The 17150-nt window shown below is 39.3% G+C and overlaps 1 protein-coding gene and 1 pseudogene across 1 annotated transcript; one reads left to right on the top strand and one right to left on the bottom strand.

Moving 5' to 3' along the window:
- Nucleotides 1-79: 79 nt before the first annotated feature.
- LOC148695785 (uncharacterized) lies at nucleotides 80-1490 on the bottom strand (annotated as a pseudogene).
- Nucleotides 1491-7062: 5572 nt separating this feature from the next.
- On the top strand, nucleotides 7063-11434 carry LOC137734020 (putative pectin methyltransferase QUA3). The gene is made up of 7 exons (XM_068473261.2): nucleotides 7063-7808; nucleotides 8692-8895; nucleotides 8973-9183; nucleotides 9276-9537; nucleotides 9810-10184; nucleotides 10641-10736; nucleotides 10850-11434. The coding sequence occupies exons 1-7, from the start codon at nucleotides 7380-7382 to the stop codon at nucleotides 11070-11072; spliced, it is 1800 nt and encodes a 599-aa protein (XP_068329362.2). The 5' UTR covers nucleotides 7063-7379; the 3' UTR covers nucleotides 11073-11434.
- The last annotated feature ends 5716 nt before the right edge of the window (nucleotides 11435-17150 follow it).

Genomic DNA, 17150 nt, shown 5'->3' with positions numbered 1-17150 from the left:
GTCATAATTAAAAAGCTCAAGAATTTACTAAACACAATACTTATATATTAATCCAGAAAGTTTTTCATACAACAGTCCCTTACAATATCCCTCGATGCGTTTTCATGTTCTAAAAGTGTTGCATGACAACATCATTACCAATACCATTAAATATCTCTCTTTCTATAAAAATAACCATGTTATCATTCATCCATTGATCTCCCATCCAATTTCTCAATCGATTCTTCAGAATTTTCATGGCCGAAAATGCTTTTTCAACGATTGAAATAGCAACTAGAAGAGTTAGTGCTAATGTCACAAGCAAGTAAACCAGCGAATACACCTTGTGTTTTTTGCATTGAACCTTTTTTTTTTTTTGCAAGATCTCCAATCTCTTTTAAACCTGAAAACTCAATGCTAGACCGCATATCCACATTGTAAGTCTCAAGTTGAATCTTAAAGACCAGCTCATTCATAGAGAAGTCTTTACGATAAAACTGGGCAAGACTCAATAGCTTTGGGCTATCAAAAGCAGAGAAGGAGTCAACTGGACATAAACATGCCAAACAAAGAAGTAACTTAGTGTTGGTCTCATTGAAACAATTATTTAGTTCTTGAAGCTGCCAATCCAAAACAACATAAAATATCCCAACATAATAATGATGCATATTTGTGACTGCTTGTGCTTTTCGTTTCCCTCACCTTCGAGAAGGAAACATATCATTCATATTAGGCACATCAATATTATGTTTAAGACACAATTCTGAGACTTCACAAAGTAAAGAATCCCAACCACTTTTCCTCATTATCTCCAACCTTTGCTTACCAATTGCAACCAACTTCATGGCATTTACAACATCATGATCCTTCCTTTGCAATGCTTATGACAATTCATTGGTTATTCCTAGTATATCTTTCATTAAGTGTAGATCAAACACAAAATCAAATGATTGCATGGAATCCAATAAATTATTCACTTCACATCTTTGTTGAGAGCTTACTCCATCATCTGCTATTACTTCAAGTAAATCAAGTATGGATGAAATCATAGTCATTATACTTACTAAAGTACCAAAGTGTGAACCCCAACGTGTTTCTCCAGCAATAACTGCAATAGATTGCTTCCCTAGAAGAAGATCATAATGCTTCGATGAAGCTCCAACAACATTTACCAAAATAGTAACTATACTAAAAAGAGACTCAATTGGGATGTTCTTCTTTGCCATAGCTACAAGAGCTAATTGAAGTTGATGTGCAAAGCAATGAATATAATAGGCACAACCATTTTCTTTCATAATAAGAGCTTTAAGACCATTGAACTCACCTTGCATATTGCTAGCCCCATCTTAACCTTGCCCACACAACCTAGACATGCTCAATTTATGCCTAGAAAATACCTCATCAATGGTTTCCATGAGTGAGAGAGCAATGGTACTAGTAACATGCTCAATGCCAATAAAATGCTCAATGACATGCTCATTCTTGTCCACATAACGCAATACAATAGCCATTTGTTCCCTTGTTGATACATCGCGAGATCATCAATCAAAATAGAGAACAACGAAGTGCTAATGTCTTTAATAATAGCCTTGATGGTCTCAGTTGCACAAGCATTTACAATGTCCTTTTGAATATCTGGTGATGTCAATTTGTGATTCTCCGTAGCATTTTTCAAAGTAATGGCTTTCACATCCTCATTGTGGTGAGCAAGAAACTGTAGAAGCTCAAGAAAGTTTCCATGGTTGCTTGAATGTTCAGATTCATCATTACCACAAAATGCAAGCCCTTGTCTCAAAAGAAATCAACAACAATCGATTGATGCATTCAATCGAGCTCTATATTGAATTCAAGCTTCATCATGAGTTTTAGAGAAAAAAGATTGGATATGTTGCTTTTTACTCCATGCTTGATTGTGTGCTCTATTGACGCCTCCAATATGAGTTAGAAGTCTTTCTTTCTTCTTCCAGTTAGAAAATCCTTCGCCAACAAAGAAATCACCGCCTACTTGTACTCCAATGTTTGGTTTAAAAAGGTAGCAACACAGACAAAAGGCAGCATCTTTTTCTACACTATATTCCAACCAAGTAGGAAAATCATCAAACCAAGCAAGGTTGAATTGTCTTTGCGTGTCTCCATATTTCTTGTAAGGAAAATTATGGGTTTTAGGTTGTTGAGGACCAGCTAGCACATACGTTCTTCGTACTTGATCTCGAATATTAGGATTGTAATCCAAAATTCGAATTCGCTTACCAGAATCTGATGGAAGATTTGATAAAATAAATTATGTACTATCTTGTCCCCGAGTATCATTATTTTTCTCAATAACTGGGGATGGCGGCACTGATATTTTTTTTTTTGAAAAACCTCTCCATGATGTTTCAGTCTGCAAAGTCAATCATATTGATACCAATAACATATAAGGTTCATACGTAATTTGTAGAATTTATAGAATAAAAATCTCAATAAAATTATTAGACTGTTAATCTTAGAGTATACTATACTAATATGCCTAATAACTAATCCATATCCAACCAAGACAACAATTCAATTAACCAATATGGCAATACCAATAAGCATACAAATTATTCAACAAATAAACATTTAATTCAACTAATCATATGAATAAATGTATACCCATATTCATAGAATTTGTAATTTCATAATTTCATTCATCAATAATCATAGAATTCATATCAATAATCAATAACCAATAACCATATTAGTGCATTACCATATGATTCTATATTTCAATACCAATTAAACAAAAATTCGTCTTAAATAATTAATTAATGTTAGGGATTATAGATTTAGGAATTAAAAATTTTACCTAAATATATATATGTTGGCTAGAGAGTGGATGGGAACAGAACCTTTGCTCCTGTTCCGTTTCGTTTCAAGCTGTTGGGAATTTGGGGGAAGAGCAACACCACGTTGCTCTCTGATTGGCAAAGGGAAGTAAAAAGGAAACGGAGAGATGGAATGGGGGTGGACCGTGGGGACAAGTAATTCCCCACTATAACACATTTGTTTTTTTTTTTTCAAACATATATGAAACGACGCCGTTTCGTCTACCTTTTTTTTTTTTTTTTTTTTTTTTTTTTTAACCAAGACCAAAACGATGTCGTTTTGGCCGAGATTTGAAAAAAAAAAAAAAAAAGACCTAGCTCTGCTTCTACAGAACCAGATCGGAGTAGAACCAGAAAAATCTCAGTAGGGGCTCTGCTGCTGCAAAACCAGATCAATTTGAGCAGCATGCCAGCATCAGAAAAAATCTCAGTGGGGGCATCCGCCCCCTAGGCCCATGGTAGCTCCGCATTGGCCTACACTCTAAGTTGTTGCCTGTTGGATTAAAAAATTATTTGAGGATCAAGATTGGTCTTCAAATAAAGGATGAATCAATCTAGGTTTAGAGTCCTAATCGAAGACAACGAGACTTGGCGGCGATAGAGTTTCGGCCAAGAACATTTTCGCTTATATTCAAAGAAGATGCCAAAGAATCAGAATATTATTATAATTATGTCATTCAGTAGACTTGACCTTCACGGAATTCATTCCTATAAATACAAGAGGTTTTTGCAATGTAGAGAGCGCCTTCAACTCAACAGATAACTTAAACGCTCTTCCTGAAACCCCTCTCTCTACGCTATACCATTCTTGCACCTTTTGAGAAAAACATTAACTATCATAACCCTCCCATTAACACATATTCAATTCGGATAAGTGAACAACACTGTGTTGACAACCAGTGACATCTTTAGCTTGGATTAAAATCACCAAAGCTATGAAATCTCATCCCTGGATTTCACTATTTAAAATTACGTATTTCGTAGTCATAGTTTCGACGCTTTCATATTTACGGAGTCTAGTTTTTTTTACAAGTAAAAAGACGAAATTGCTTCTATTGTTTTAAAAAGGAATCTTCGCAGACGTATTTGATCCCTATATATTTTTCCACTTATCTTTACATATTTGGATAGTACTCATTGATACAAACGCGTGAGTGTAAACAAAATGTAATTTGAAGTTATAAGGAAGAAGTTATAAACAAGCAAAGACATGGCGCGAAATGGTCATTTAACCATTAATCTAGAAGGCTTCACCAAATCTAATGTGCCACGTGTGTGGTTGTGCTTGGAGAAGGAAGAGGGAAATGAGAGAAATAAGTGGGTGTTGCCCAATCAGAAAATGGGGAAAGGAGGAAAAGGAGGGAAGGAGAAAATGAGAGGAATCGAATCTCAAAACCCTTAACCCGATGACCGGTTCCCCAACTCAGTTCCTCCACACTCCCCTATGTCGATTTCGGCATTTTCTTGCGATCCAAGGCTTGCCACCACCTAGAATACATTCCCCATTGTTCTTCTTCCATTTACACCCAAAAACCAAAGGGAATTGAACTTGATTTCGTGAGATTGCACCGACGGGTTTTGCAGGTGCACAATGGCAGAATCCGCCATTTCTGAAATATTTTCCATCTATCACCACCACCAAAATACTCCTCTCGAGCCCAGGAACAAACCCCAAACAATTTTGGGGGTAGGGGCGCAATAGGGAATTTGAATCGAAGAACACCCATTTTTAGGTTTTTGGTAGATCGATGGTGATTTCAAGTGTTTTCCGGCCGAATTGGACTTCAGCCTAGGTATGAAAGTTCTTCCCCTTGTTGTGTTCTACAATTATGTAAAATTTGGTAATTTTTGGAGTTAGGTAAATTTTCCGGCAAATTGGTGCGGCCAATCGCCACATGCGGCAGCGCGTGGCTAATGGGCCAACTTTGTCTTTCTAGATTAATTGCGATATCCTAATTTTATATTTGACATCCAATTGATGAAATTTCACCATTTGAACATATTTTCATTAAGGTCCGCCACTTGACCATTATAACGATCGACGATCCGACCGTTAGATCGTTACCAAACTTTAATATGTTATTATACATAGTATTTGAGGGCCTTAGGAACTTATGGATCGAGAATCTGATTTACGAATCTTTCTGAATTGAATTTCTAAGTTTGTAAAACCAAATATTGACAGCCACTTAATTTTAGTGATTGGTGGAGATCTGACCGTTGGATCGTTCTGAATCGAATTATGTAGGGTTGTGGAACCCACCATTGACAGAGAGTTGACTTTTGGTCAATATGTTTCAAATCGTTCTTAAATACTGAAATTAGTACTACTAGACACTAAGTGAAGTCTAGTGGGCCTATATTAGTTAGTGAGTGACTTTAAAATATGTGATATGGTTATTACCCTGATTTCGTATTTGGTACCCTTTGTGGATATCACTTGATTTTATAAATGTGATTTCTATTGAAATGTGATTTTTCTTTTTTTATATTTAGCCATTGATCTATGTTTATTGAATGTGATTTGACTTGTGTATTGATGATATTTGTGAAATGTGATTTGAAGTGCTTGATGAATTGTTTGATGAAATGTGAGGGCTAGTAGTGGATCGTTAACCCATTGTCATCAGGTTCTTTGCTTCGATATCGTTTCATTTCTTGCTTTGTTGACCCGTTCCAAATTTAGTACTTGTGCTTTGTTTCATTTCGTTAAGCCTTTGTGAATTGAATAACTTGATTCATATCTTGTTTCTTCGAGCCATTGAGATGTTTCTTGGACTTCCGCACGGTTCCGTTGAGTGGTCTGGAACTAGGTTTCGCTGGGGTTCCGTTGCATGGTCTGGTTCCCTGCTCCGTCTGGATTCCGTTGAGTGGTCTGGAATCCCTCATACTCTGTGATTCCGTTGAGTGGTCCGGAATCGTATCATGCCTTAGATTTCATTGAATGGTCCAATATCCATTGTACTCCGTGATTCCGTTAAGTTGTCCGGAATCGTATCCTAGTTTAGATTTTATTGAGTGGTTCAAAATCCCGCTTGGTATTTTGGTTCCGTTGAGTGGTTTGGAACCCGATGTTGTTGGATTTCGTTGAGTGGTCTGAAATCACATTCTTCAGAGATGTAGGCTTCGGCCAAACTATGTTGCTCTAACCCTGCATTTTGGTGTATTGTATGTGTTATTGATTGATGTGATTGTGGAATGGTGTTAGAAAGCACATGCGTGTGTGAATGGCATGATGATAACTCTTGTTTGGTTTATGGTTGATGTGTAGTGTGGTACTCTATGTTTTCTGCTAGTAAGTGTTTTACTAAAAGTTCAGAGTTTAACAAATGGTGAACTCTTAATGGCTTGATCTTTATTTAGGGTATGTAGGCAATATAACGAGGAGGTTAGATGTAGCCATAAAGAATACGAAAAATGACTGCATAATTCGAATCTTGAGTTATGCTTTGTCCATATCCCAGAAGCGAGGTATGTTAGATGTACGGGTACTTGGTGACGTCACGTTCGATTTTGGACGTATGTCGGGATCGGGGCGTGACAGGAGCTGTAGAACCAGGCAATTTGGGAGCCCTTTCTGTCCAGATAAGTGAACAACAGTGCTTATGGTTAGTTACTTATTCAAGACTCGGCGGACAAAGAGTTTCCAATTCTTTCACCTAAAGAGGCCCTGTCATTATCCTCTTAACAAAGTGAGGTGTTACCAAGTTACCCCTTGTTGTTTGACGCAATGAAAGTTGGACAAGTTTATTGAACTTCACAATGATCTAGTAACCTTGTCTTTAGGTTTTAGAACCCAAGGCTGAGATGTGTTCTTCCTCGACCATAATCATTCAAGTACAAAGGCAAGCAACGCATTTGACACCACCGCCACATTTATTCTATTCAGTTGACCGAGCTCAGTTATGTGTTGGTACGCTTGCTTTCACAAAAATGACGAAAGGAATGGTTTGTGGGCATGTCATGTTCAAGTTTGGTGAATTAAAAGAAAATTATAACTAGTTTATTAAATATATGGCGTTACAACGGTTGGTTTCTTTTGGAGAGTCCATATTAAAAAAAAAAAAAACTAATGAAAAGGGTTTGAAAACTTTGAGTTTGAATGATAAAGACAAAATAAAGAGTAAAGTAAATAGTATCATGATTGACTTTTTAGTGTAAAAATATAATTTTTTGTTAAAATAAACAGTACCGTGATTTTTTTCGTTAAAACTCCTTATTAAAAATCTTATATAATATTGGACCCAAAAAAAAACATGTAGAGGATCCTCATCCAAAATGGAGAGCCACCATTAGGCAACACAGCAGAGGTTGTGACACTCAATCTTCATCATCTTGTCTCGCACTCCTCCACCTCCCTCTCTCTCTCTCTCTCTCTCTCTCTCTCTCTCTCTCTCTCACCTCCAACACATAAACCCTAGCAATCTACCGACCTAATTTCTCCCCATCCCAACTCAAAATCCCCTCTTTTTCAAAACCCAGAAGCCAATTCGTCCATTTTGCGACCCGGATGCCAATTTAATCGGATCCGGACCCCCTTGATCCGAACCCCAAATGGGTCACCTGAACCTGCCCGCCTCGAAGCGGAGCTCGAGGCAATGTCGCCTCCTCGACCTTATCTCGGCGGCCTTCTTCGGCATAGTGATTTTCTTCTTCCTCTTAGTCTTCACTCCCTTGGGCGACTCGCTCGCCGCCTCAGGTCGCCAGGCTCTTCTCTTATCGACCAACGCCGATCCGAAGCAACGGCAACGTTTAGTGACGTTGGTGGAGCTCGGGCAGCACCACCAGCCTATAGAAGCCTGCCCGGCCGATGCCGTCGACCACATGCCCTGTGAGGACCCCCGGCGCAACAGCCAGTTAAGTCGGGAAATGAACTTTTACAGAGAGAGGCATTGCCCTCTGCCCGAGGAGACCCCTCTCTGCTTGATCCCACCTCCCAATGGCTACAAGATTCCGGTCCCGTGGCCCGACAGCTTGACCAAGGTTTGTGTGATTTTGGGTTCGTTCAATTCATCAATTTGGTTGTTGGGTTAATCCCCGGTTTCGTTTTCGGAAGTTAAACTTGTGTCTGAGTGATAGAAAGTTTGGAACTTTGAATTAAGATTTGCAGCTGTTATATGATTTTGAATTTTTCAATGGACGGTGCCTTTGAGGATCTATTGATGAGAGGTGGTGCAGCAAGTTTGAGCTGTTGAATGTCTCCAACCGAGCTTGTGGACAAGCTTGGTCTGAGAAATTTGTTAATTGTTTCAATGCATGCTCTTGAGCTAGGAATAGGAATGCAAACCACTAAAGTTACAGTTGTGTTACTTGTGTAATACATAGATTCTTAAATAGGATATGTGCATTGTAGCTAACGAACTTTGTAATATGCTAGAAGTATTCAAATCTTGACTTGCTCATTGCTGATGAATTTTAGCAATGCCCTTTCCTCCCAGCATACAAACTCTTCATTCTCTCCCTGGCTACTAAAGCTTCTCAAAAACCCTGTGATGTTTAGAGTTTAATTGCTGTGTTGTACATTTTTGGTTTGATGTTCTTGAATTTTGGTTTAAGATCCATCTAGCTCGTAGATAACTGGAAATAGCTACTAAATAAGTGAAACACGGACTGCTTACGTGAGGCTTTTCTTGTCTTTTGGAGTTTTAATTGCCGATGACTTTCAAATGCGATTGTCTTTTTAGTCCTTTTCTTAATTGACAATAAAGAGATAAACCCTTTGTGATGTTGGGAATCTTCTTTCAGAAGATATGTCCAGTATCGACTTCAGGAGATAGAATGACTTTCATTTGATGATATATCAAAGCCTGAAGCATCACCATTAGTTTTGTGTGGACATATCTTAAAATACTGTAGTTGTGTACAGATATGGCACGACAACATGCCACACAACAAAATTGCAGACAGGAAAGGTCATCAGGGATGGATGAAACTGGAAGGCCCACATTTCATTTTCCCTGGCGGTGGCACCATGTTTCCTGATGGAGCTATACAATATATTGAAAAACTTGGACAGTACATCCCCATCAGTGATGGCGTTCTGCGAACTGCTCTTGACATGGGTTGTGGGGTAAGAACAGTGCTCCTCTTTTCATGGAGACCACACTAGTTTCCCTCTCAAATCTCACAAATTTTTATTCTTTACAGGTTGCCAGTTTTGGGGGTTATCTTCTATCCAAAGACATTTTGGCAATGTCTTTTGCCCCAAGAGATTCACACAAGTCACAGATACAATTTGCACTTGAAAGAGGAATTCCAGCATTTGTTGCCATGCTTGGCACTCGCAGACTTCCATTTCCTGCTTTCTCATTTGATTTGATTCATTGCTCTCGATGTTTGATACCTTTTACTGCCTATAGTGAGTTTTTGTCATTGTAGCCTCTGATACTGCTATATTTTTTTCCACCCCCAATACTTGCTCTCATCATAAAGGAACCTGAATTTTCACAGATGCCACATATTTCCTTGAAGTGGATCGTTTACTTCGCCCAGGAGGATACCTAGTAATCTCTGGTCCTCCCGTGCAATGGGCTAATCAAGACAAGGAATGGGCAGATCTCCAAGCTGTCACAAGAGCATTGTGTTATGAGCTGATTGCTGTTGATGGAAACACGGCTGTCTGGAAAAAGCCTGCTGGTGATTCATGTCTTCCTAACCAGAACGAATTTGGTCTTGAATTGTGTGATGAATCAGACAACGCAAGTGATGCATGGTAATAATCTGTTCTTGGTTTCTTAGTGTTTCTTAACCCCTTCTCCAAAATGGAACCTTTATGTTAGTATGAAGTGATTGTTTTCCAAATCTTTTTATTTTCACAAATCTTATATTGTGTCATCATATTTCAAACTCTTGTATGTATCAGGCCAAAAATTAGCTCTTGTAGTGTAACCACTTCAGCACCTTGTATAAACAATCATAGTATCAGCAAACCTCGAATTCAAAGAAGTTCTGAGATCAGTACCAATAAACTCAATTGTTATGCAGGTACTACAAGTTAAAGAAATGTGTGAGTAGAACGTCTTCTGTCAAGGGAGAATTTTCTGTTGGGATGATTCCAAAGTGGCCGGACAGGCTGACAAAAGCTCCTGCAAGGGCCACAGTCATGAGAAATGGGATCGACGTGTTTGAGGCGGACACACGACGTTGGGCAAGAAGAGTTGCTTACTATAAGAACACCCTAAACCTGAAGCTTGGAACTCCAGCTGTACGCAATGTCATGGACATGAATGCCTTTTTTGGAGGTTTTGCTGCTGCACTGAAGTCTGATCCTGTGTGGGTGATGAATGTTGTTCCTGCCCGCAAGTCCTCAACTCTTTCTGTAATATTTGATCGAGGTCTTATTGGAGTCTACCATGACTGGTGAGTGTTGTATTTTTACCCCAAGTGCTTCACACGTAAGTCCTGTGGTGGAGCTTATCAATTGTTCTCTCCCCAATTCACTCCTGTGAAGAGTGCACCTTTTTTGTCATCCTGCTCTAATGCCTGATTTAGTATCATACTATCACATCAACAAGTCTTTCTTATATCTCTTCTCTCAGCTGCTTTACTTTCTAGAAAACATTAAACCTGCCCCATCATACCGTTTATTTGTAAATTGTTGATGGAGCAGTGATAATTTTCAGCACAAAATAGATAGCAAAAACTATTTTTAACCGTTACCGTTACTATTGTCGATTTTAGTGCCAGTCTGTATGCATTCTATTTCTAGGTTAGAGTCCTCTTTTGATCATGATATGCTTTTGCTAATTTTTGTCGACTTATTAGTGTTTTGGAAACCTCTACTGGTGAGCTAACGTTTCTGCTTGATCATCCTAGGTGCGAGCCTTTCTCAACATACCCTCGTTCGTATGACTTCATCCATGTAACTGGCATCGAATCACTCATAAAACATCAAGGTTCAACCAAGAACAGGTACTTCTACTTGAAAAGGCATCCCTGAGTTCTAGTTTCTCAGCTGTTTCCTGAATCTACAGGTTCCTACATTCTTATAGAAGTATTAAACCTTAGGCATTGATTTTGTGCAGATGTAACATGGTGGATTTGATGGTGGAGATGGATCGAATGTTGCGTCCTGAAGGAATCGTTGTGGTTAGAGACTCCCCTGAAGTTATTGAAAAAATAGCTCGGATGGCTCACGCCGTAAGGTGGACTGCTACCATACATGAAAAAGAAGCAGAATCGCACGGGAGAGAAAAAGTCCTTGTTGCAACGAAAAACTTTTGGCAGTTGCCATCGGCGTCCAACTGACAGCCCTTTTCCTTTAAAATGTAGGTATAAATCTCTATTCTCCATCTAATCTTTATCCGATGTGAAAATTGGTCTCCATGCATCAAAAGGATGCAGTTTCTTTCTTGTCCACCGTTCCCTATTGTGTAAGGAGTTGATAGGTTTAGAACAGGGAGGGCTTGAAAGATGGGAAGACGTGCATTTCTTTTTTGTTACATTACACGAAAAAAGAAAGACAAGTGGCAACCTATATGTTTAGTTTCCAAGAACAATGTAATTTGATTTTGTTTACTACTAGTGATTTTTTTTTTTTTTTTTTTTGTAACTGAAATTGTTTTGATTTTTGTTGCATTTGTCTTCAAATATTTTAGTCCTCCCAAAAAGTGCTTCTATCAAGCTCTAGATTTTTATTTTTTTTATTTTTTTTTGTGCAAAGAAATTCATTAAAGCACGGAACTTCTAATATAACCGTTTTCAATACAATCAAAATTAAAGGCAGGAAAATCAACATCAGGTAAACAGAAATCCCAAAAATGAGGATTCGAGAGGGAGAAACCAAGGTGAGCTAAAGCATCTGCTACAAAGTTTGCCTCTTTGAAAATGTGCTTCCAACTAATATGACAAAGGACACGAATATCGTTGATGATAGAGCTAACTCTTTGAGGAACTCCCCAATGATCTTGCATAGCTTCAATGATGAGCTTCAAATCCCTCTCCACCATTATTTTAGTGAAATCCTTGCGCCTAGCACATTGTTGACGACCTTGCAAACCCATCACTTCAGCTACCAAAATATCACCTGTAATCACATCGTGCCAAGGAAGCAGCTACCAAAATATCACCTGCAAACCCATCACTTCAGCTACCAAGGAAGCAGCTGCATGGTTGTTCGAAATGGAACCATCAAAATTAAGCTTAATCACATCGTGTTGGTCAGGAGGATGCCATTTAATAGAGGAAGAGATAGGTAAAGCCTCCTTGGGGCGACACATGCATTAGCCTTGAGAAAAGTCGAACCAACACTACCGATGATAGAAACACAACACGTTGCAACCAAGGGCACACTTTTGAACGCCAAGTTATTTCTTTCCATCCAAATTTGCCAACAATTCAGAATTACTACACTAAGATCGGAGAGGCCGTCTGTCATTAAACTTAAGGATTCCAGCCAATCAAAAAAGTTATCATTACCCTTTGTAGTAATAGGGTGAAGTACCAATTTAGTCTATAAACTATCACCTTAGTGAAAATTAGGTCTATGAATTATTTTTCGATAAAATAAGTTCCTAAGTTCATTAAAAATTGCTAATTTCATCCCTACTACTATATTCAAAGCTATTTTATCCAATTTTTCGTCAACTTAATTCACTTGCCACACTTTAGAATGTAATATCGTCATTTTCTCACCTATAAGCCCTTAACATTTCATATAGGCTGTGAATCTAACGTCTAATTTACCCTCCAAAGTTAACTCCATACACTATTTTATTATGAAAAATTACCAATCTACCTTCCATTGTATATCACATGAAAGTAAGGTAACTTAAATTGATGGAAAATTGAATCTAGTAGCTTTAAATATAATATTAGGGATGTAATTGGCATATTTTTATAATTCAATGACTGATTTTTTTGAAAAAAATAGTGTATGTACCTAATTTTGATTCAAGTGATAATTTAGGGACTAAATTGGTAATTCACCGATAATAATAATGTTATTACAAATACCAAAAGTTAAGCTCCAAACTTTAGTAGTGAAATCACAATTACAAAAGAGATGACATTGGTCTTCTTCGGCTATATTACATAACAGACATAACTTATCAATATTTTTAACAAAATGACTTAAGCGTTTTCTAGTTTGCAATCTTTCCTGAATCATAAGCAAGCAAACATTTTAACCTTAGAAGGAGGAGTTAGCTTCAACATTTTCTTTAACAAAGTATGGCGATGCTACAATTACAAAAATTGAGGTTTTTATTTTCTTGTTTAAAAAGGGGACCAGTTGGTGACTTTGACACGGCAGTCCACCTTTCCGGGGGTTCAGAAAACTCATAGAGGCATTTCAGCCTCCTTTGGCTACCATCGTAAGATTCACCAGCGGTAAAAATTGAACCGAGAGCATGTCGTGTGAAATACGGGCCTAGAGTTCGTCCTCAATCATGATGCCATCCCGTGGTGATTTACAAAAATTGAGTTGGCTATTCACAAGAAAAACATATGTTAGGTTACGATCGCAAAGAATTTTAAATTTCAATTTTCAAAATGTGGAGTCATTAATAATTCAATTTTCTTCATCCCATTTGCATACCTTCCCTCAAAAATAGCACAATTCTACAATCCGTTCAAAAAAGGCTCCCTAGAAATCCCAGGAAAGCACTGAGCGACTTCAACGGAATTCATGTGATTTCCAATCCAAGGCTGTGCTAGTCATTTAGTGGCGACGACAGTTGACTCCCAGGGGAGTTCTGTTCTTCTTTGATGGTGTGGGAGAGAGCGCTCTAATTCTCAACTCGGTGTGTGCAGGTCTAGGTGTGGGGCAGGACGTGGATAAGGAAGGGCTTTTCAACGATGGAGGATATAGTATCAAAGTTCTCCAGGAAGTTTGCAATAACGGAAGATGAACAAAAGATTACTGTGGTTGATAAAGCGGAGGTGTTGTCCCTAAAATCATCCAAAGTTTTTTTAGTGGGGGAGGTGCTGACGAGAAAACCCTTAAATAAAGAAAATTTCAAGCGGCAGATGAGGAGTTTGTGGAGGCCTAGGGCAAACGTCCTAATACTTGAATTGGAGGATGATAGATTCGCCTTTAGCTTTAACACACAACAGGAAAGGACCATGATTCAAAGGGGTGGCCCGTGGTTTATACAATAAGCAGTCATTGTTGGTCCTGGAAGAGGCGGACGATATCACTCATCCTGCAAGGGTAAATCTTTCGTCGCAAGAGTTCTGCGTTCAAATTAAAGGGCTCCCAATTTACCATATGATGAGGTAGATGGGCAAACTTATTGGAAATATCTTGGGGGAGTATGTATTAACAGATCAAAGCAGGAAAGAGTTCCAATTCGGAAGCATTCTTCGGATTAGAGTTCGGATTGATGTGCAGAAGCTGCTACGTTGTTGGGTGTCAGTTCAATTGGATGGGAAGGTGGTTCAAGTAGATGTTCGGTATGAGAAGCTTCCTCTCACATGTTTTCTCTATGGTATGATGGATCACGTAGAAGAACAATGTGGAAAATTTAAGGGAGGAATGACGATGGTCGAGCAAAACTGTATGGGAGGTGGTTTCATGACGATGTGTTAGGCAAAGATTATAGGAAGCCAAAAGGAAAAAGGTTTGGCCTGGACCCGGAAGGTGGGTGGTTTATGAAAGCTCCAGCTTTAGAGGAAGGTGATGAATGCATGGGAGAGGCGGAAGAAAGGTCGGAGATTGGAAAAACAGGTTGGCGTGTGACGGAGATGGGCACCCGATCATTGGGGATACAATGGCTACCCTTGGAAAACTGAGGCATAATCAGGGGGTGCATGATGAACATATGTCAAGGCGAAACATCCCGGACCTAAATGAGATTGCACAGGAGGAAGATATGATTGATACTTCTTCGGCGATTATGCCTTTTGTGGATTCAAATGTCGTTATCACAGGTCAATGGGAATTAGTGAATGATTTGGTGGATAAGTAGGTCCATCAATCTCTAATTTGTAATCAGGAAGTTTTGGATGGAGGATAGCCCAACCCACATGTGCAACGGAGATCACGTGGGGTGATAGGTGAGGGATTTGGGCTTGGATCATTATCGTTATTGGTCGAGCCTACATATATGGCATATCCTACAGGTACGAGACAACTAAATGCACCACGCTCAGTGCAGGACAGGTGGAATGCTCAACAAAACTCAAGGGCAGAGACTGAGTGGTCTTTGGGCTCGGACATTTTAATTTGGACCCCTTTATCTTTGAGCATGAGGGCACTATGCAAGGACAGACACAAAGGGACGAATGATGCAGAGAAAGGGGGAGAAAGAAGACAAAATGGGCGTTTAGAAAGGGACCTAAACTTGGAAAGAGAACTACCCGTGACAAAAGGGGTAGAGAAGATTGAACCTGCAGGGAGGAAAGTGTCGGTTGTGATGGATTCTATGAGTTGTTCAACGACGGAGGTTAACTGAGTATCAGCCCCACCAAGAGAAATGAGTTACATTAGCTGGAATTGCCAGGGGCTTAGGAACCTCCGCGCAATTCGTGCACTCAAGAGACTTGTTCTCTTCAAAGCTCCCATTGTGATTTTCTTGTGTGAAACGAAAAGCTCGATGGAGCATATGGAGAAACTGAAATCACAATTACTGTTTGACTTTATATTTACTGTACCAAGTGGAGGAAGATCAGGTGGCCTATGAGCAATGTGGAAAGAAGAGGCCAGCCGTTCGCTTGGAATCTACTCTAACAATCACTTGGATTTTAAGGTGGGTGGCTTGGGTGACCCACGACATTGGCGAGTTACCTTCTTTTATGGTTACCCAGCGGAGACAGACCGTCATAAATCTTGGAGTTTACTAGAACGTTTACTTGCCTACTGATCCTTACTGTGGTGTTGTGTAGGTGATTTTAATGAAGTCCTAAGAACAGATGAATGGGAAGGGGGTGATATTAGGAATGAGAGACAAATGGAGGGCTTCAAAAACGTATTAACAAATTGCCAGCTTTAGGACTTGGGGTTTATAAGAAATAAATATACTTGGGAAACTACACGTAGAGGGGGAATTAGAGTACGCTTGGACCCAGCCGTAGCTAATCAAGGGTGGTTGGATTTGTTTCTGCAATTCCGGGTGAGTCATTTGAAACCTACGTCATCCGATCATATTCCGGTTTTACTGGAATGAAAGATAAAGAGAAGAACAAGAGCTAAGAAGGGGTTTAGATATGAAGGGTGGACGATGCAGGAGGGTTGTACCGAAGCAGTAAGGGTAGGTTGGGAGTCGACGTTCTCAGGTTCCCCTATGTTTCAGGTGACAAAAATGAAATAAAATAAAAGCCACGAGATGTCAGTTGCTCAGATGGGTGAAACGTACGGCAAGATCCATTCCGGGGGAAATTGCAGAAACGGAGGATAAGTTAAACTCTTTATTTGGGCAAACTTTCACAGAGACTGCCATTGCCCAAAACAAGATCTCTATAATCGTGTCCACTCGCTACTTTCTTAGGAGGAAGCATATTGGCGTCAAAGGTCGAGGGAGAATTGGATGCAACTAGGGGATCAAAATACTAGATTTTTTCACTAGAAAGCTAACAGAAGATAACGAAAGAATGCATTATGTGGGCTGTTTGATGAAAATGGAGTATGGCATGAGGATAAAAAAAAAAGGTATGGAGAATATTATTGTGAAGTATTTCCAGAAGTTGTTTGACTCGCAGGGGCAAAATGACGCGTCGTTGATCCTTGATCATGTAGTACCCAAAGTGACGGAAGCAATGAATTGTGAACTGTTATTACCGTTTATGAATGAGGAGATAAAGTTTGCGTTCTCTCAAATGCACCCTACAAAGACCCCGAGGCCGGATGGCATGTCGGCTGGATGTTATCAGAAACATTGGGAAATTGTGGGTCAGGATGTCTGTAATGGAGTTCGGTCTCTCCTATCTTCGGGTGGTATGTTACGGAAAATTAATTTCACTCATGTGACCCTTATGCCGAAGAACAAGGACCCCACGTTGATGACCTAACTTCGGCCCATTAGTCTCTGTAATGTCATATACAAAATCTGCTCCAAAGTCTGTTCCAAAGTCCTAACTAATAGGTTGAAGAGCATTTTACTGAATATTGTTTCACCTACTCAAGGTGCATTTGTACACGGACGATTAATATCGGATAATTGTCTAGTGGGATCATAAATTGCTCACCATATGCATACGAAAAAGAGTGGTTGGAATGGTGTGATGGCATTGAAGTTAGATATTAGTAAAGCTTATGATCGTATTGATTGGAGTTTCTTGGAACAAATGATGAGGAAGCTAGGTTTTGCTGAGGGTTGGATTTCTCTGGTTATGATGTGTGTCACCACTGTCACATCCAAAGAGAGGTATACGACAAGGGGACCCATT

Source organism: Pyrus communis, chromosome 7 (assembly GCF_041283825.1).
Source record: "Pyrus communis isolate YQ-2024b chromosome 7, ASM4128382v1, whole genome shotgun sequence".
Lineage (NCBI taxonomy): Eukaryota > Viridiplantae > Streptophyta > Magnoliopsida > Rosales > Rosaceae > Pyrus > Pyrus communis.
The sequence above is the reverse complement of the archived record's forward strand: the minus strand, read 5'-3'. Positions and strand labels throughout refer to the sequence as shown.